Genomic DNA, 22,172 nt, shown 5'->3' on the forward strand with positions numbered 1-22,172 from the left:
TAGAAAATGCATATGCTTCTTTGGGTACTACAGTCCCAAAAGAGACGAAAGAGTTAACCAGAACCTTAGTTTTCGGATATTACAAAAAAAAAACACAATTTTCAAAAAATTTCCGATTTTTCTAACTTTTCTCAAAATTTGCTTATGCGAATTAAGTAGGCCAATAAAAAAACTTTATTAATAGTACAATATTTCTCATGATTATTGCATTTTTTTAAATAAAATTTAATTATGAAAAAAATTAAATCTTCACACTGGTCTAATTTCTAATAACTATAGCTCATGTTCTAGAACTAATTGATCAGACCAATTAAAAAAAAATCAAAACGGTAGGGTGGAGGTATCCCAATGGATGTTATCGACGATTCCATTTCATACTATTCTATCTCAGAATGACAACTTTTCAGGAGAGCCATTTGAAGATGGCGATTCCTTATGCTGCCCGTGTATTTTTTTTTCCAAATTATTAAATATCTCGTTACCCGAACACCAAATGACCACGAGATTTTCCACTAGTTATAGATCTCGGTCCCAGGAACAACATATCTATCGGAGTCGTCGGAGTACTATAATTCTAAGTCGACTTAGCATAGTATGGACTGGAGCCGTCGTTATACCGCTTATGAACTGTGTGCAAAAATCTTAAATTCTTACCTTAAACAAACTTCGAAAAATCCCAAAATTATTAATCGCATCATAAAAACTAATAATTTTATGATCTTTTACTGCTCGAACTCAAAGAGAGAGCAGTTATAATCGTCTTCTTTTTCAACTTGCCACAGTTCTTAAACGGTAAGAGATATCGACTTACAGTCTTCGATGACCCCCAATAAAAAGACAATATCTCTCGACGTTTTTTTCCCCTCCCACCCCCCTCTATCCCCTACAAAACCATGTTTCTTCGGTTTTTCAAAATTGGCCCAAGCTTTTTCAATAATTTTCGGATATGTTTTAGAGCTAGTCCAGGTAAACATTTCGCCCAAACATACCTATGACCGGAAAAATCGACATTTTGAATTATTGAAGGTCAAAGGTCAACTTCTTTGGAAGTCTCATTTTTCAACCGAATAGGTTAAATTTGGATTTTTTGGAAAGGTATTGAAATTCTGAATCCGACTGCATCGGTCATACTCGGTGATGGATTGGGAAAGTAACGGTAATAGCTCTGTTTTAAAAATTAATGATAAAATTGTTTTTCGCACTTTTTTAGTCTTTTGACCCATATAAAATTCAAACGGTAAGAGATATCGACTTCCGGTCTTCGGTGACCTTTCCTCAAATGACATTGTCTCGTACCCAACCTCTTTATTTTTCCCCCTCCCCTTTCATACGTTCCCTATCCCTCAAAAATAGGTCAAAAATGAGGTTTTTCCAATTTTGCAAAAAATTGGCCCAAGCTTTTTCAATGATTTTTGGATATGTTCTAGAGCTAGTCCTGGCGAACATTTCGTCCAAACATACCTATGACCGGAAAATTCGCCATTTTGAATTATTGAAGGTCAAAGGTCAACCACTTTGGTGGGCTCATTTTTCAACCGATTTGGTTAAATTTGGATTTTTTGGAAAGGCATTGAAATTTCGAAACCGACTGCATCGGCAATGAACCGGTTAAGTACCAATTTTTGAATAATTTTACATCCTCTTTAAGTAATTTTTAATAATTTCTTAATGGCTTTTTCATTGTCTATAAACAAGATTAAATCAGCAGTAACCCTATGTGCATTGCATACAAAAACTTTCATACTTTCTCGTGAGTTCGAGCGTTTCGCAAAGCGTCCCAGCGCTTTGATTCGTTTTGATTGAAATCGGTTTAATTATTATTATTATTATTATTAAATTTTAAGGGCTTTGTTAATATCGCCTTTGGTTTTGTATCAATGAATCTCAAGATTTTTGCACGCTGTGCATAAGTGTATTATAACCTAAGAAATGTAAGAATCTTTACGCACATTTTGCTCAGAACAATTGAAAAACATTATTTCATTTAATTAATCATCAAATAAATGCAATTTCAACTCATAAATAACAATTCCAAATTGAAGGATAAATATTCTATTTTATTTTTTTAAAGGTGTTTGAGAAAATATTTAAATTTTTCACAAAATTATCGTTTGACTTTCCATTTTAACCAATTGCATTAAGCACTTCAATCGATCACTTACTGATTACAGGCCATTTAATAGGAGATTAATTTCTTCTCTTGCCATTACATACTACGAACATTTTACTTAGAACATTATCTTAAATTTCTGGTTTTTAAGGTAAGGCATTGGAAGTTTTAAGGTAGGGCATTGCCCCTCAATGCCCCACAGCGCTACTGCGACAGAAAAGACTGAACATTGCTGAACACCAAAGAAGAAAAAATACAGAAAACTTTATCCTAGATCTTTATTTTGATTCTCGCTACATAAAAAATTGATAAAAGATTCTTTTACAGACTTTTTCGTTGATTTAAATACCACCAAATGGACGGATACGTTTTTTTCTGAAAAAGAGGCACATTTCTTTGCAAATCATTTTCAACTTGTCATATCTTTGTTGAAAAGATTTTTCTACTATCGCTGAGTGTAAAAAGTAATCTAGATAATTCCTCGAGAGAAAACCTTGAGGAATTGCTTGGAGTTTCTTTCAATAATTGTAAATTCTAATTCAAGTTTGTTAATTTTACATGGACGTATTGTACTGCTTAAATCTAGTTTAAGAAATTGTGGACTTTTTGTACCGATGGAATGTTCCGGGGAAATCCTCCAGAGAGGGGGAATAATTAAAATATTCTGCAAAATATTTTTGCAAATGTGATTTTTTTTTTTTTTTTGAACACTTGTTCAATTATTTGATATTAAAGGGGCAAGTAACTACTCGAATTACTTTCCTAAAAGATGTTCTGAATAAAAAAAAAAGATGAGGACGCCCCCTTTCCTTCTAGAACGTATAGTTAGTGGAGGAATGAAGTTTTTCTTCCTTATCTGATTGGTTAAAATATTCGAAATATTTATAATTCGAGTGTTTTGAGGAGTAAAAAAAAGTCTCCTCAATAAGATCAGGATAACCCTGAGGTCTTTCGGACGGAAATCTCCCTTGCAAGGTGCCTATGATCTCTTTTCCTTCCCACTAAATCTCATCATTTATCTAAGGAGCACCGCAATTGCACCCAGAATGATGATCACACTGGAAATGGGAACTGTTGAAGCTTCACCGTAGTGAGCTTGACCACAAGCTGGTGGACACACAGGAATAACCGTCTCAAACAGATGCACCTTTGCCTCTGCCTGACCCAACTTATTAATTGCCTTGCAAATATAATCTCCATACTGTCGCTTCTCGATCGTAATTACTCTCAAAGTGGAATCTGTGAATTCATCAGCCGTGGCAAAATGAGAAATACTGTAGTGCTGATTATTGGACAGATGCACCTCATCTTTCACCCAAACAATTGCCGGCAGTGGATAGGCCTCAATGTGACACTCGAGATCCATGTCATACTGCAATGCTTGACCAAGACGTGGCCTCGGAACAGTAATCACAGGTGCAAATTCCACTTCAAGATTGATGTTTCTCCTGTCACCTTTGCTCACCTGATTGTCAGCCACGCAGTAATAGGTACCACGGTCTTCCTTCCGCACAGAATTGATCTTCAGAACATTTCCCGTGTACGTACTGCCACCTGAAAGCCACCAAAAAGAAAAAAAAAAGAATAAATTAATTGAATGAATGAGGGCTGAAAAACTATCTCAACGAGTCATGCAACTGTCGCATTAAATTCCATGTTTTACATGCTCCGGTGATTTCTACCCTGGACTAATTCTATGGACTGTTTTCAATGGCATAACTTTTAGCGGGAAATACCTTTGAAAACCCGTTTTTTAGCAGAGTTTTTAAGCACATTCAAAAATAGTCATTTACTAAAATTAATTAAGGGAAAGGCTCATAATTTTGTCCAGTTTCTTATTTTGGACACTTTGAGGATAAAATTGGACACTAAAAATAAATTGATTAAAATGATGGATTTTTATTCCAATATTTGATGAATAATTAATTCTATCTAAATATTTGTTCTTTTTGGAACATTTTAACACTAAATACGTTAAATTTTTAATATGATTTGAGTTGAAATTGATTTGTTGAAAATTCAGTGTGAGCAATTGCTTATGAGAAATATGACAGAACTTTTCGTGTTTACTTCAGTCTTATTTAGCTGTGGTGAAGTACTAACAATGTTTCTTCGGTTTTTTTGAGTGATATTATTGAATATTCATTGAATATTGTGTTGATTTATGTTAGTGGCGATTTGTAGAGGAATCTGGGGCACAAGCAAACACGGGTAGCACCAAACACTAATTTTTATTTCTAAAGTACTTAGACTATCTCGATCATTTCTTCAGTAGACAAGCATCCCTATAGTGCCTATAAATTCCTATAGATCTTGTCCTTAGAAGTTAGAAGTCGAATAGTTGATTAAAAAATCGCAGTGAATGATGCTACCCCGTGTTTGGTGGTGCCCCAGTTTCCCCTACATTTGACCTGAAGATGAGATTTGCCTTGTGAATTAGATTTTTCGTGTGAAAAATTGGAAATTTTTTAAAACATTTACCAGTGAGGTGATACTCCTTATTTTGGACAGGTGTTTTTCTCACGAAATTCCGTGAAGTTTTAGCTTTTGTGATGACTAGGTTGGACAAATGCCTGGAGAAACAAAGGAGCGTCATATCTACGAAAGAGATGTAGCGACAAAAGCCTTGAAAAGCTCCCGGAAAGGCCAGGGAATGAGCGAATACGCACGTACTTGGAGTACCAAAGTCAACTCACTTTAATGAATGACATACAGTAGACTCTCTCAAATTCGGGCATATGGGACCGAAATGTCAGCCGAATTAGACAGAAATTCGGGCGACAAACTTTTTGAAATGCAACGATTTTTTATTCATGTGCATATAGATATTGAGTCTACACACTCATATATAACGTAAATTGCATGAAAATCCATCAATAATGCAAAATCACATCAAAACTAAGACAAACTATGCCAAATTTGAGCATATTTGATTCATTTGATAATCATAATCAAACTTGAAAAATGACAACAAACTTTTTTCGTATTGAAATTATTCTCATTGATCTGGTTTTTTCATTTTTATTTAAAAAATTGGCATCGTCCCTAATTTGAATTTCGCTTTAAATCACTTAAAAATTTCATATTTTGGCTGGCGCGCACTCACGAACGCAAGTGCACGTGGGTCACTACCATAAAAAGTATTGTTGGATAGGCCTATATTATACAAAAAAAATATTAGGTTGATCCGACTTACACACCACCCACACCACCCATATATAGGTCCGTCCCTATTTGAATTTCGCTCACTGTATTATAAAAAACATTGCCTGAATTCTGAAACCAAGATCAACAAAATTTTAAGATTATGGTATTCTGAAATCAAGATTAAGATGAAAAAATCAAGATCAAGACGTCAAATCTGTAAAATATCCTGAAATCTTGAAATCCAAGACACAAACTGTGTGGATTCCAAAACCTGCAATTCTTGAACCAATATTTCAAGATTCCAAAAAAATATCCCAAGTTCACTACTAAGAACAAAATGAATTTGGTCAAAAATTCACTTTCAACAAGGTCTAAAAAATCGCCTAACTAAACATCAGTTTCAGAACAGACCGATAAAATATGAACTATTCGAATTAAGAACCTAAACAGACGAAAAAGAAGTCGAAATCTTTGTAAGATTTCATAAGCATATTGGGATATTCAACGAATCTTGAAATGTCCCACCAAAAACGGCCATGGAAACGTTTAATATCCAATGATATAAAAATAATCATATAGAAACGGAAAGATCTTAGGAGCTGTTAAACAATTCTAAAAAGTCGGTTTTTCTGACGAATTACAAGATTCAGCGTACAAATCTCTTTTATTAATACTGGTTCTTTCTAGTCTCATACGTTTTTAAGTCTAATTTACGTTCATGGCTTATCAATCTTTCTTGAAACGGTTTTGATCACTTTTATACGGGTTATTTATCGATCTTCAACCATAATTTTTGGAGGGAACTGAAAAATGATCAATGCGATCGCTGTGTGTATCAAAAAAAAAACGAAGGAAATTTTGAAGATCATCAAAAATCGGTAGACAAAATTTGAAGGGAATTTCGAGTTTAGATCGTGCAAATAATGATAATAACCGTGCAACTAAAATAATCGTTTAGTAAGGTCCTTTGATAAGTGACAAAATTTGTTAATCGAAGGCTTCTTTAAGGATCTCAAATCTTAAATCTGCTTGCCGCAATCACGTTCTATAGGGAGGGAGGCATCGTATTGCATAAAATTAACTCAAATTGTGCAATGTATTAGGGTAAGTGTACCAAATTTCGGCCAGCTTGCAATTTCAGCCACCTCTTTTGTTCCTCAAAATTCCATAAACTTTTAATTTTTGCAAACTCTAGGGAATATACAATACAAAATAATAGCAAAAAATGTCCATTCTACGATCGAGATTATGTGAAAGAGACTTTAGAAGAATTCCGGAAGGACACGGAACTATGAGAACCAAGGTGGCCGGAATAGGCCATCAAAGCTATATCTACATTTTTATTCATTTTAAAATGCATTAAGAATAATTTTAAAGAAAATAAAGACGATAAACTGTATACTTCAAGAAACGCTCCTTAAAAAGAAGTAACAAAAAATCAAATTTGTATTAAAAATATTAAATTTCAAACTTAAGACTTTCAAACTTAAGTCTTAAAGCGTGTTACTTGGAACCTTGTAGACAATTTATCGTCTTTATTTACTCTAAAATCATTCTTAATAAATTTTAAAATGAATAGAAATGTAGACATAGCTTTGATGCCCTATTTCGGCCACCTTCATTCTCATAGTTCCTTGCCCTTTAAGAATTTTTCCAAAATCTTTTTCACGTCATCTCGTTTGTCGAAGCTACATTTTTTGTTATTTTTTGCATTGTATAATCTTTAGAGTAAGTAAAAACTAAATATTCATGGAAATTTGGGGAACAAAAAGGTGACCGGAATTGCAAGCTGGCCGGAATTTGGCACACTTACCCTACCCTATATTTTTTATGCTATACTACAAACAATATCAATACGTCGACTCTTCGTGCCCAATCGCAGATCCTTTTTTCAATTAAGCAATTTGAATTATATTATTATTTAATTAATTATCTCAATGTGTAAGAAACAAATGAAAGATCTACAGGAATGAAGACGGAATTTTGAAAGTTGCAAGTGAAAAGGGGGTGGAGTAAAAGGGAATAATCGATTTATTGCACGTGTAATATTCTTTTATTTTATGATCTCACGCATAACGGATAGATTCGATTCAACAACTTCCCCCGTCAGCAACATGCCACTGAAAAATTCCACCCTCACCCAAGAGGATTATGCGCTCATTTCACACGACTTAATACAAAACTTGTACAATATTTTTCTTTTGGCTGAAGAGGGTGCGGAAACTAAACATTGCAACGTTATTTCCCGCCCTTATAAAAAAAACAACAACAATCCCAAGAATGGGGCAAAAGACCCTTTACTACTGTAAGGTATTTACCTGTGATAGAGATAAACCCAAACTGTGATATACAAACTGCTATTCCCTGGCTTCCAGCCTCAATAGAAATACCTGTGATAGAGATAAACCCAAACTGTGATATACAAACTGCTATTCCCTGGCTTCCAGCCTCAATAGAAATACCTGAAATAATATAACACAATCCTAAGATTTATCCCGCTCGAACGACGAAATTTCCCTTTGGTCGGAATACACAATTCCTCTAGAAAATTCCCGCAACAAAACTGCAGTCCGATGACTTCCACAAAGCCTCGAAAATCCTGGATTTTTCAACACAGTAAACACACGTTCTTAACCAAAGACAAACTTTATTGCAAGAGGAAGAGAAAAAGACAAGTCGTGTTGCCAGATGGGCAAATAAAAAAAGAGCTTTTCCCAAATGTCACAAAGTGGTGAATTCAAGTGGTGAGAATTCCCACATTTTTTTCCCCCGTTGAGATGGACATCTCAAGACTCTATGGGAAGTCTCGCCAACCTGTTCACTGCACGTCGGTAGGTTCCAGTTGGGGTTTTCACAGTGACTACTCTGACAATGGAGTCGGCTCCTGGATGCACTTCGCTGATTCTACCAAGAGTCCATAATCCCTTAAAGTTGTCAGATCTTAGCAAGACTAGATCACCAATTTTGAGGTTCTCTTCATTGTTTCTCCATTTTTGACGAGGCTGAAGAGACGTCACGTATTCTGAATGCCACCTTTTCCAGAATTCTTGAACCAGACGCTGTAAGAACTGCCAACGAGTCAGACGATTTGGATTTTCAGCTAAGTAATCTGGACCAGGTGACATTGTGAGTGGCTGAGTGATCAACAGATGTCCTGGAGTTAATGCCTCGAAATCATCAGGGCTGGACGACAATGGACACAATGGCCTGGAATTCAGGCAAGCCTCGATCTCCGCCACCACGGTAGACATTTCCTCATACGTGAGTTTCGTGTCGGAGAGCACTCTCCTCAGATGATGTTTCACGTTAGCCACTCCACGCTCCCACAGTCCACCAAATGTGGGAGAACAAGCAGGAATGAAATGAAACTGGGTGCCACTTTCTGCCATGAAATTCACAACCCGATCACGATGCTTCTTCACAGCTTGAATTACATCTCCACTGTCACTGGGCTGAGCGGCACCAACAAAATTCTTTGCGTTGTCGCAGTAAATATTCTCACAATGACCGCGGCGCGCCGTGAACCTCCGTAAAGCGGCGATAAAAGCATCAGTTGTCAAGTCACTCACGACTTCCAGGTGTACCGCTTTTGTAGCCATACAAATAAATAGACACAGATATCCTTTTACGAGTACGGCTTTCCTTAATTTGCTGGCACGCAGGGTGAAAGGCCCGGCAAAATCACAGCCGGTATTGATAAAAGGACGTGCTTGGCGCACTCTGACTGTCGGCAAATTTCCCATTTGCGGTGTTAGGCCCTTTGGTTTGGCCTTGAAACAAATTACACATTTGTTTATGACTGATTTTACACTCTTTCTCTCACCAATAATCCAATATTTTTCTCTGAGTACACTTTGAGTGAGAGTAAGTCCCGAATGAAGATGCACTTGATGAGCTTTCTCAATCAATTTGAGTGTAAACAAATGCTTTCCGGATAACACTATCGGATGACGAGCACTGTAGTCCAACTTGGAATTTTGTATTCTCCCTTTCACACGCACAATGCCCTCACTGTCCAGGAAGGGTACAAGTGGAGAGAGCTTACTACCACACGGTAATATTCTTCCTTGCTGAAGACACTTTATCTCGTCTGAAAAACACTCTTTTTGCGCGACTTTGATCAGCTGATTTCTCGCAGTGTCAAGCTCAGTGACATTGAGGTTATCACCTTTTGACAGTTTGTGTCTCCAGCGTAAAATGTGAGCTACGGAGCGAATTAACCTGGACACATCCGAGAACATCAGGAAGATTTCATTGGGATCTAACGTCTTTTGCACCACAAGAGACTGAGTGACTGGAAGCTTCTCCTCTCCAGTCAGAACATCATTGTTGAAATTCGGGAGAGACACTGGCCAATCATCACTGTTGTTTTGAAGCCAAGATGGTCCACTGGGCCAAAGAGGATGATTCGCAAGCGCCTTGGGAGTCATCCCCCGTGAAATACAATCCGCCGGATTGTCACGAGAAGCCACATGCTTCCACTGAGATGCTGGAATTACTTCCAGGATTTGATTTGTTCGATTGGCCACGAACATCTTCCATCTACTTGGATGGCCATGTAGCCAGTGGAGCACCACCTGAGAGTCAGTCCAAGCTGTCACGGTAATATTGTGTGATGAATAAGCCTGTTTGACCTTCTGAACCAGAAGACTGAGCAACAATGCGGCACACAATTCCAGCCGTGGAATTGTCACGACATTGCGGGGCGCTACGCGCGATTTTGCGATCAGGAAACGCACCACGAATCTCTGATCTTGCTCTGGTCCACGAGCATAGATGACTGCACCATAACCTCTCTCCGAGGCATCAGCAAATCCATGCAGCTCTATCTGTGAATTTGAGGGGTTAATCAATCTAGGCAATTTTACCTGACTCACAAACTCGATCTCTTCTTTGATGATATTGTATTCTTCTAGGACCTCAGCAGGCAGATCATCATCCCATCCAATAGAATATGACCATAGTTTCTGGAAAAGTATCCTGAGAGCTGCTGTGACTGGGGATATCATCCCGAGAGGATCGTAAATTTTTGCTGACACCGAGCAAAGTTCCCTCATGGTTGAGACTGACGGAAGTGGCTCATCCACGACCGAAAGAGTGTCTTCACCGGGCGACCATGCCACTCCAAGCACAGTGTGTCTCTTCAAGCCATGTGCTACATCCTCCGGAGTAACAGCTTGATAATCAGACGGAATCCTATCAAGAATTTTCGAAGAGTTTGAAACCCATTTGCGTAGATTAAACCCTCCCTTTGCAAGAATTGTTTGAATTTCATTTCTCAGCTGATTGGCTTCCTCCAGCGAATCAGCCCCTCCCAAAAAGTCATCCATGTAGAATCCTTTACGAATTTCCTGGGAGGCCCTTGGGAATTCAGCCTCGTAATCCTGCGCTATTTGGTGAAGTACTCGGGTTGCAAGATAAGGTGCACAAGCTGTGCCATAAGTCACAGTTGTGAGTCGGTAAGTTTGGATGTCCTCATCACAATTTTCTCTCCACAAGATCCTCAGGTAGTCTCTGTCTTCCGGTGCTACCAACACCTGCCGGTACATTTTCTCAATATCTGCAGTATAAGCATACTGATGTGTTCGAAAGGAGAGAAGCAGAGATACAAGATCCTGTTGAATTGTCGGCCCGACAGCCAGGATGTCATTGAGCGAGATCTTGTGGGGTCTAGTGCGGGCAGACGCATCAAAAACGACCCGAAGTTTAGTCGTGGTACTACTCGGCCTGAGCACTGCCATGTGCGGAATGTAGTAAGATTCGGAAGGGGATACCGAAACCTCCCTGGCTGGCACCCTTTCCATATGTCCCATCCTGAGGTACTCCCTCATAAATTCGACATATTTCTCATGAAAGTCCGGGTGTTTTTCGAACTTTCTTTCCATACTGTGCAGACGGAAGAGAGCTGCAGATTTGGAATTTCCCAATTCCCCATGGGCTATCTTGAATGGCATTCGAACTTGATAGCGACCACTATAATCTCGCTGAACATTTTGCACAAAATGTTCTTCACAATACTGTTCTTCCTCTGACAGGATCTTGACATTTGAGTTGACATCTTCGACCTCAAAGATTCGCTTCATCAAATCGTCCATTGATTGAGTGATGTGGAAAGACTGTACTTTGGGAACTTCTCCGCCAATCTTTCCTCCGAGTACCCAACCGAAAATGGTTAATTGAGCCACAGGGACATCATCATTCCCCCGAATGATCTGTGGCAGGTTAATGGCCATCGCAAATTCTGCACCCAGGATTATGTCGATGTTGCCAGGAGTGTTGAATGATGGATCTGCTAGCTGCAAAGTCCTCAAATGCTTCCAAGTTTTTGGCTCTACGACCATAGAGCTGGGCAGCATTGCCGTCAATTTCGAGAGCACTAACGCCTCTGGTTCTATGTGCTCTTCCGGATGGTGGATTGAACTCAGCACTAGAGACACACTGCCTCTAGTCTCACCGACTTTGACCTCTCCAGGTCCATTGACTTGAATTTTATTGCGACGTCTCATCAAGCCTAAACGTTGAACACACGCCTCGGATATGAGATTGCACTCCGATCCACCATCAATTAGAATCCGACACACTTGTCTCTGATTCCTGGAATCCAGCACATTGACTAGGGCAGTCGGCAGCAAGACTCGTGTGTTGCTAGTAGAATGGTGTATGATTACTGACTCCTCCGGAGCAGTCTCTTCTTGATTTGTTGGTGATGTAGATTCTCGGTTCCCTTGAGAAGCCTGTGGCTCATCTGAATGCAGCAACGTATGGTGCTTTCTGTCGCATACACGACACCTGTATTTAGATGGGCAGTTATCACTGATGTGATTGTCTTTCATCAGACAGTTATAACACAGCTTCTCAGTGAATACAAATTTACGTCTTTCCTGACGAGTCATTTGTTTGAATGCATCACACTTGTACAACTCATGTCGCATAGCACATTTTGGACATTTCCCAGCTTCCGTGTGCAGAGTCCTCACGGTACCCTTGCCCTGAGATGCCCTTTTCTCTGGTTTTGTCTTGTGTTGATCAACTGGGTTAGACTTCCTAGTCCAACGCTCCATTGCATCAATTCTATTGTCCAAGAACTCGAACCATTCACTGACAGTGGCGAGGTCATTGGTATTCCTGTTTTCTTCCCATGATTTACGAGTATCCTCATCCATGAGGTTGTTCATCAAGTAAACTATCCAGGAATCCAATGTGTAGTACTCTGGACCCATTTTTTGAAGTTGAAACACAATGCGCTTACTCTCGATGGTGATCTTCCTAAGAGATTCCAGAGAACCCTCTTTCATGTGTGCTTGTGACATAAATTTATCAATGCAGTCGTGCACAATGTGCACCTTCTTGCCATAGCGTCTCTGAAGCTCATTCCAAAGCTCCATGTAATTTTCATCCGTGATCTCCAGATGCTCAACGTGCTTAAAGGCTTCCCCCTTTAATGCGAGCTTCAAATACTGCATTTTGTCGCCCGCCGACAGGTCACAATTGTTGTGTACTGTACTGTTGAAGGCATCTGCGAAGGCACGCCAGTTGGCATATTCACCATTGAACTTTGGTAGCTCCAACTCCGGAAGCTTTGGCCTCGACGTAGCTCCCATACGTGAGGATGTTTGCCTGTGGATCTCTGCCATATCCCGCAGAATTTCTGTGAGTTGACTATCCCTCTCACCAGAAGGTTCGCCAGGTTGACCTCCTGGGACATGGCCAGGTATTAGACTTGCAATCGCCTCCCTTACCAGGAGAAGGATTTCCATACATTTATCCACAAACTGATCATATTGCGTCTCCTCGACGCCATGCAGCTCCTCGTCTCCCGACACGAGCTTGAGAATGCTCTCCTGATTGACAATGAATTCTTGTTTCAACTCGCCCAGAGTTATCTGAAGAGATTCCCATTGTGCAATTGATTTAGGTGAAGCATCCTTGACAGTGGCGGTTAGCTTCCCAAGCTGCCGCTTCTGAAATCGCTGGGTCCTCATCAGTGACTCGAAACTATCCATAGCTGCTATCCTGATGAAGTTCTCACGAGTAGACTCAATAACTTTTCCAAAGGGTGAGTCCAAAGGGGCGAAGGACCAATGTAAGGTATTTACCTGTGATAGAGATAAACCCAAACTGTGATATACAAACTGCTATTCCCTGGCTTCCAGCCTCAATAGAAATACCTGTGATAGAGATAAACCCAAACTGTGATATACAAACTGCTATTCCCTGGCTTCCAGCCTCAATAGAAATACCTGAAATAATATAACACAATCCTAAGATTAATCCGGCTCGAAGGACCAATGTAAGGTATTTACCTGTGATAGAGATAAACCCAAACTGTGATATACAAACTGCTATTCCCTGGCTTCCAGCCTCAATAGAAATACCTGTGATAGAGATAAACCCAAACTGTGATATACAAACTGCTATTCCCTGGCTTCCAGCCTCAATAGAAATACCTGAAATAATATAACACAATCCTAAGATTTATCCCGCTCGAACGACGAAATTTCCCTTTGGTCGGAATACACAATTCCTCTAGAAAATTCCCGCAACAAAACTGCAGTCCGATGACTTCCACAAAGCCTCGAAAATCCTGGATTTTTCAACACAGTAAACACACGTTCTTAACCAAAGACAAACTTTATTGCAAGAGGAAGAGAAAAAGACAAGTCGTGTTGCCAGATGGGCAAATAAAAAAAGAGCTTTTCCCAAATGTCACAAAGTGGTGAATTCAAGTGGTGAGAATTCCCACAACTACCATTCTTCATTGTTATCAAGCGGAGATTCATGAGTTACAAGAGCCAAATAAAATAGTTTCTCGAACAAGGCGCTGAAAAATGCTACTGAAGGGTTGTTCATTCCACCGGATTTTTGTCATCAAAAATAGATTTGAAGGAAAAATTGAGAAGAAGAGGAAACAGTAGAAGAAATCCCATCTGATTGACACTAATCTCCTATGAGATAAAAATCGTTTCGGGGAGTGTGAAAGAAATCAATAAAAATCTTCACTGTTGAATATAAATGATTATCCTCAACTCAATTTATTTTTTTTTCTCCTAACTTCCCAAAGGTGAGGGATTATTTTCTCTTTACTTATATCTCTTTCCATCTCTCTGTTTCTCCTAATAACCCATTCAAAAGCCCACAAATCTTTTATCTCAGAAATTATAGAGTTCACAAGAATTGAAGTATACGATCACTCAAAGATCGTATCATTGTATTGGTGTGATCGCGATCAAAAGAAAAAGTGCTCTGGAATTGTCTGGATGGCGATTAAAACGACCCGATTGCGCTGCATGATTCATCAACCATTGGCCAATTATCATTAAATATATTTTTCTCATCATCATTAATCCATTTGCATCACAATCCCGTGATCGAGAGTACGATCAATTAATTTGTATTAATCACACTCTATACATTTTTTCCATCTCCCTCCTCTGGTGATGAATAAAACATTTTCCACCTTATTAGTGGCTGAAAGAATGCTGCTTTAGGGAATTATACTTGTGGCACCTTCAAATGAGGGCTATTGAGTAGAAACCCCTCGAGAGAGAGAGGATTTCACAATAAATCTACCTGCTGTGGGGTGAACAAAGGTGATCTCTTTTCACGTGGCCAGTGACACAGAAAAAAGATTAGAGAAGACGGAGATATCTTTTTAGAGAAGATGGAAAAGGGTCTTCAAAAAAACCGTAAAAAATCTAATATTCCCAAAAAAAAAGGACTTTGATTGAAGATCTGTTGGGAATTTACGAAAGGCTTAGTTTCAAGAAGACACAAAATTGAGAAAAACCAAATTATGTTTCTGTCAATATTTCGCAAATAAGAAGCGTCATTTTGTGTTGCTTGAACAAACTTTTATATTCTCGAATATTTCTAATTATTTACCGCATTCTAATTGTGCAATCAATATCGGACAATTAGAATTCTTAACTGGTTTCAGATTTAAAAAGTCAGCTAAATCTTGGTTCTATGAGCTTGACAATCCAGAGAGAACACCTTGGCATAATTCGAGAAAAAGCTTTTACACATTTGAAAGTTGACCATTAACATTAAGACGTCGGCGGCCGCTTTGTACCGTTTATAATCGCACTATACCTTAGGATTTCTCTTTAATGGATATTTAGGGGAAGTGTGCCAAATTTCGGCCAACTTCTAATTTCGGCCACTTTGAGTGTAATTTCGGCCATGCAAATAAATTAATTAAAATTATGTATGTAATCTTCGAATAGTTCGAAGGGTTCCCCGGATTCCTGAAAAACAATAAAGGGACCCCGAAAAACTAGATAGGTTCCCTGGCTTTCTTGAAAAAATGTGTGAATTCCCCGGGCTCCCCATGAATTCCCTGAAAAAATGTACGGATTCTCTGTGTTCCCTGCCTGGCCAGATTACCTAAAATTCCCCGAAATATGTTACTGCTTGGTTTCAACAGTTTTTTTGTTTAAATAATTAAATTAAAAAAGGCAAGTGTTCCAATTTTTGTACATAGCATGATTTCGTACATTTGAGACTTTTTCCATATTCCTTTAATGAATCTGACCTATTTTTTAGAAAATGAATGACTTAAAACTAGCTATAAAAATATATTAGGTTCGACTTATTAAAAGAATATGGGAAAAATATGAAGTGTTTTAAGCTAGAGTAGATATGTGCGAAACCTGAAAGACTTCCCCTATTCATATAATACATTCCTCTTAATTCGACGGCTCAGAATATAAAATGAATAACTCGTGAATAGCCAACCTTACAAGAGAGCAATTTCAAGCCGAAATTTTACATGGTGGGTATAGGATTTTAAAGATTTGAAAACCCTATAGCATTGAGAATAATTACCTTTCGGCATTGTCTTTAAGGTGTCTACACATTATAAGAAATTTCTATCAAAAATGAGCTTCAAGAAGTGTTCTTCAAGAAAATTGCCTACACATTGGTGAGAATTTTTGACAAAAAGATGGATTCTTGAAGAAAATTTGTCTAATGTGTAGACAAATTTCTTCAAAAATCATATCCAATTGAAGGAAATTTCCATCAAGAATTTTTGAAAGAAATTATCGGCTACACATTGGAATAAAATTCATCAAAGTCATTCTTGACAGAATTCTTGAAGGAAACCATCACGATTCAAGATTGTTTTTCACGAAAATTTGTTATTTTCTGCTGGAAAAAGTGAGAAAAGCGTTTGGTGAAGTTCCTTGGGATAGTATTTAGTGAATTTGTGAAGAAAATCTTCTAAATATGCAAGGGAATAGTGTTTTTCTGGAGATGTCGTTCCTGGTGGAATCCAACCCAGCTTTTGAAGGAACATTTCCTGTGATTTTCCTCCAGAAATTGCCGGAAGTTAATCCATCTGTGTATCCTTGAGGTGTACCACAGTACAGTGGCCTCGTACTCCATGGATTGCAAGATGGATGGAAAGGAGAAAATTTACGGGCACTTTGGAATCTCTGCCTTGGTTACCAATCAAAACAAGAGCTAACCAGAGCCACCGAGGAGATCTCAATGCAAACGAGAGCTGTCCGGAGCTACCAGAAGCCATCACTTGAACCCCCAGAAGAACATCAGAATGATCTTTTATATCATTCACTTTCTCAACCACTAGGAACTCTGTGGGATTGCTTCCTTTCGAGGACATCAGAACTGGATAGCCATATGCCTTCAATTCCTCATGTCAATGGAACATGGAACCCAGTAAATAAATCAGTAGTGGAATTATTTTGGAACATCCATGGAATTTTCACAGGAATATTCTTCTATTATATTAATTTAAAAAAAAACTACATTTTTTACATAATAGAGATCCTTTAATTATTTTTTTTTTATTTATTAAGGGGTCCATCTGCAAGATGATTGCCCCGCCTTTATGTAATTTCTAATGATTATTTATTAAAAATTCCTACTTTTAATAACATAATGCAATGCAAAGGACTTTTAATTTAGAAGATTACGTAGATTTTTAAATATTTAGGTTTGCTTATTTTTAGTAGTAGAGAATATATCTGATGTGGAGATGTTATAATATAATACAAGCGGTTTAAAATAAATGAACTAAAAAAAATCTAGTATGTTAAGAGCAGTTTCCCAAAAATTAAATAAAATTTATTTCAATTTTAATTTCGCATTAAAATTCAAATAAGAGACAGCCTTTGAAATTTATTGTCTTTTTTGATCAGTAAAAAGTTTCATTCAAGTTTTTAACGCTTGTGGAAAGGATTTTATCAATATCAGGAGGATTTTTTTATGAGATCTTAAGAGTATTTTCCAAAAATTACACTTTAAGACTCCCAAAAAATCTAGTTTTGAATCTAGTCCTTTACATTGCATTATGTTATTAAAAGTAGGAATTTTTAATAAATAATCATTAGAAATTACATAAAGGCGGGGCAATCATCTTCCAGATGGACCCCTTAATAAATAAAAAAAAAATAATTAAAGGATCTCTATTATGTAAAAAATGTAGTTTTTTTTAAATTAATATAATAGAAGAATATTCCTGTGAAAGTTCCATGGATGTTCCAAAATAATTCCACTACTGATTTATTTACTGGGTTCCATGTTCCATTGACATGAGGAATTGAAGGCATGTGGCTATCCAGTTCTGATGTTCTCGAAAGGAAGCAATCCCACAGAGTTCCTAGTGGTTGAGAAAGTGAATGATATAAAAGATCATTCTGATGTTCTTCTGGGGGTTCAAGTGATGGCTTCTGGTAGCTCCGGACAGCTCTCGTTTGCATTGAGATCTCCTCGGTGGCTCTGGTTAGCTCTTGTTTTGATTGGTAACCAAGGCAGAGATTCCAAAGTGCCCGTAAATTTTCTCCTTTCCATCCATCTTGCAATCCATGGAGTACGAGGCCACTGTACTGTGGAACACCTCAAGAATACACAGATGGATTAACTTCCGGCAATTTCTGGAGGAAAATCACAGGAAATGTTCCTTCAAAAGCTGGGTTGGATTCCACCAGGAACGACATCTCCAGAAAAACACTATTCCCTTGCATATTTAGAAGATTTTCTTCACAAATTCACTAAATACTATCCCAAGGAACTTCACCAAACGCTTTTCTCACTTTTTCCAGTAGTGAAACAACAAATTTTCGTGAAAAACAGTCAGAAGAGGTAGAGACTTGGAAATGATGGCAATCTGTCAAAAAAATTTTTGATGGAAAATAAAAAACCCAATGTGGAGGCATTTTTCTTCAAAAATTCCTTCAAAAATATGATTTTTTCTTTAAAAAATTCTTGAAATAATTCTTGATGAAATCAGCTCCAATGTGTAGACACCTTTAGATCCAAAGACAATGCTTTCGGATAAATACTCAGGGAAGGTAGAAGGTGTCAAGGAATACCCGAAAAAAAATCGAATTTTGCAAAAAATCAACTTATGCGACTTATATTCTAACAAGTCGATTTTTCTTTTAATACGCTTCTCGGCTTGTGTTTTAGTCTGTAAAGTGCTTTTATCTTAACTTTGGGAAAGCTTATGTAAAGTTTGATTCAATTTCAGGCATAAAATTAAGAGAGGATGTATTTTTAGTGCTTTTGTTTTTGTTGTTTTACTATTTTATTTCTAAAATTATTATTTACATAATTCTGCACCTTCGATTTTCTTTTTATTTGAAACATTTCAAAAGGTTTAAAAAAATGCTTTTTAAAAAACTTCACATATCATTATAAAATTGCCCATTGAAAGCGGTTTAATACGTTTATATTCCAATTAATAATTGTTTACAATTTTTAAAAGAAATCTGTAAATAGGTTTTTTAATAGCAAAAAGTAGTTTCTTTTAATAGCAATTAGGGGAGACTGGCGCAAAACTTGTCAAAACGCATATTTAATTCTTTCACGAGCTCTGAGTCCCGGCATTATGCACTTTGGGATTATTCATCTGACGGAATTTGTGTCAATTTGTGAAATCATTTTTGAAATACGCCTGAATGTATACTATGTTGTGACGCGGGAAATTTGAAGACACTATGCGTATTTTTCAGAATAAAAGTTTAATTTCTTTTATTTATTTAAATATTCCCACCATTTAATGAAGAACTCTGGCCAAAAAGTACTGTTTGTTAATGCATTTCTAATAAACTGTTGAATCTTTTTGTTTTGACTACTTTAACTCCGCGCCAAATTCGTTCTACGGTAGATTTATTCAAAAGAAAGCCCCTGCGGGTATGCAATTTTTCTCGATGCACAATGCCATTTCGCGCGTTTTTTTCGGTCCCGAAAATGTGCATAATCCCGGGACTGAGTGTATAATGAGCATATTCTTATAGGAAATTTTCTGCTCTACAACATTGCAGAAGACTATTTTCCTCTATTTCGAAAGAAATGTGATTTTCGAATCATTTTCTAAAAGTCATTTTGTGGAGATTCTCAAAATTGCTGAGGCAAATTTTGTCAGTCTTCGGATAATTTGTGACGTTTTACTCTAGCAAACGTTAAAAATATCAAATAGACATATATTTTTATAGAAAATTTATGCATCTACAATCTACAAACTTTGTCGAAGTTAATTTTTCTCTATCTTAACGAGAAATGTGCTTAAATTCAGCTAATCAGTATTGATATTTTCTGTAAGCCAAATATTTCAAAAATAGGGCTCAAAATTTCTTAATTTTTTATTTTACATAATCCTTCCTCGAATCCCTTGAAACTTTGTAAGTTTAAGAAGGTCCATGAAGACTATCTATAATAAAAATTTCAAGCCTCAGTCTTTTTTATTTTAGAAAATAGTGAATATTGAAATTTTAGTTTTGACAAATTTTGCCCCAGTCTCCCCTAATTCTTATTTTTTTTATATTATTGTTTTTCAAAACCAAAGTGTTGTAAATATTGTAAATGGTATCACACTATATATCAATTTTATTTTATCAAAAGACCTTTTATCCTTGTTGTTAAAAACATATCAAAAAAAAAAGACAATAGTTTTTGAAATAGACAACCCCTTGAGAAACAGGTCACACACGGATAAGGTTGAGTGGCTTTAGCCTAAAGAAAAAACTTGTTCTTTAGCAAAAAAAGGGGGAAAAGCTGTGAACGAATAATGCGGGAGGACGAACCGGAGTTCTAAGTGCAACGAATTTTCCCGCGAGGGAGGAAAAATGCAGGGAATGGGTGGAAAGGGAGACGAAGCAGGTGTGCTATACACTAATCCGATGGCTATCTCTGCTTCTGTTTTAATCTATATTCACTTCTCCACAATAAAAATGGTCTTATTGCTTCTCCGGGGAAGCAATTGTTGTAATTGCTCGCAAGTGCACTAAAAGATAATGCTTACCTGTGGGTAGGATGGCGTTATTCTCGCGGCGCCAGGTGATTGTGGGCCTTGGGTATCCAGCAGCATAGCATTCCATCTGAACAGATTTGCCTTCGGACGCCACAATGGACTGTGTGGAGTTGTCTGAGATCACGGGAGGGCGTCGCACTTGAAGTTCTACATCTGCAGTGATCTTATTGACCACAGAAAGGATCACCTGGCATTGATAAATGCCGGCGTCCGTCTCCTGAATGTCCTTAATTTGGAGTGTATAGGTGGATGAAGAGATATCATGTCTGATGGCAAATCGTGAATCTTTGATCACCAGTGAACTGCCTGTGGACAGGAAAACACTATCGCTCCTGTCTCGGCCAGTTTTTGTCCACACCACGGCGTATTCCTTGGCGTACTGAACGGAGCATTGAAGTTCGACAGTCCCTCCAATGTCTTTGATTTGTTCCTGTGTTATGTATGATATTGAGGGCGTTCTCTGGCCCAAACACACAATAGGAAGCACCACAAACACCACGGCTATGATATTCATTGCTGAAAGGCACTTTTCTTGCAGGAAAACTTTAGGAAAATCACTAAAAAAACACCACACCCAAAGAGAATTGTACAATTTTTGGGAGTTTCCCTTCTACACCATCACGGCGCCACTAGCAGTCGATTCATCGTTCCAGTAACTTTCCAAGCGTTATTTTGCGCTTTCCAGTGGACGCTGTTGCGTTTTGTTAAAATTTAAACATTAACGGTCACTTTAATATTCGTGCGCTAAAGAAAAAATCTAAAATCGTAATAAAAAATAATTTTATATTACATTTCTCGACTACTGAGCAGACAATAAGTTTTTAAAATAAAGAAAACTCATTGCTCTTGTAATTAAAATTTTGTCTACATAGGCAAATAATTATTTTTTATGTATTTTGAAGGGATGGTAGGAATAATTTGCAAATAACAAAAGCTTTATTATCTCTCCTAATGTAATGTGTATTTATGGTAGTTATATTGCAATAATTACAAAATTACATCGCCTTAACTCTTTCGTCTCTTTTGTTGGGACTCTGAGTACCCAAAGCAGCATATGAATGTTCTGTGAAAAACATCCTTTTTTTAATTATTCAGAATTGATAAAAATCCGATTCTTGTGGATGATTACAAACTATAAAGATGTCCAAATGTAAGATATTTTTTGTAGGACCTCAATTAATTCCTGAGCTTAGATATTTTTGATTAAAAAATGATGAAATTGGCTTGCAGCATATGCTTCGGTCCGGAAAGAGTTAATGTCCTAGTATACTTCTGCGATTGTTCGTTCAATAAATTTAACCTCATTTAGAAATGGTGATTCTTCAGAATATTCAGGTGCCGGGAATTTTCTTATCGGGATTATGCATAAATAAATGGGATTATGCACAGCGGAGGTAGCCAAAATCCCGAAAGCCAAAATCCCGAACGTCATAATCCCGAAAGGTCCAAAATCTCGAAAGCTAAAATCCTGAAAGCCATAATCCAGAATGTTCAAAATCCTGAACGGGGATAAAATTATATGGAGTATGTGAAGAATGATTTCCCAAGACTCAGAAAATTTCCTTTTACCTCCAGCGAGCGCGGGTGCAATCGTGGGAGTAGCTATGACATGATTTTCGCTTTCGGGATTTTGGCCTA

At 37.5% G+C, this 22,172-nt stretch overlaps 1 protein-coding gene across 1 annotated transcript; it reads right to left on the reverse strand.

Annotated features, from left to right (window-relative positions):
* Nucleotides 1–2,374: 2,374 nt before the first annotated feature.
* LOC129804498 (lachesin) lies at nt 2,375–21,195 on the reverse strand. The gene is made up of 2 exons (XM_055851842.1): nt 20,526–21,195; nt 2,375–3,664 (listed from the first exon to the last, which is right to left on the reverse strand). Exons 1-2 carry the CDS (start codon nt 21,046–21,048, stop codon nt 3,126–3,128), a joined length of 1,062 nt encoding a protein of 353 aa, XP_055707817.1. The 5' UTR covers nt 21,049–21,195; the 3' UTR covers nt 2,375–3,125.
* Between the last annotated feature and the right edge of the window lie 977 nt (nt 21,196–22,172).

The sequence above is a fragment of the Phlebotomus papatasi genome, chromosome 2, assembly GCF_024763615.1.
Source record: "Phlebotomus papatasi isolate M1 chromosome 2, Ppap_2.1, whole genome shotgun sequence".
Taxonomy (NCBI): Eukaryota; Metazoa; Arthropoda; class Insecta; order Diptera; family Psychodidae; genus Phlebotomus; species Phlebotomus papatasi.

Excerpts from the sequence above, each read along its gene's own strand:
- LOC129804498 (XM_055851842.1), bottom strand. The coding sequence starts at position 21,048 with ATGAATATCATAGCCGTGGTGTTTGTGGTGCTTCCTATTGTGTGTTTG. Across the intron at positions 3,665-20,525 it reads TAACGCCATCCTACCCACAG|GTGGCAGTACGTACACGGGA; the intron begins GTAAGCATTATC and ends GGTGGCTTTCAG.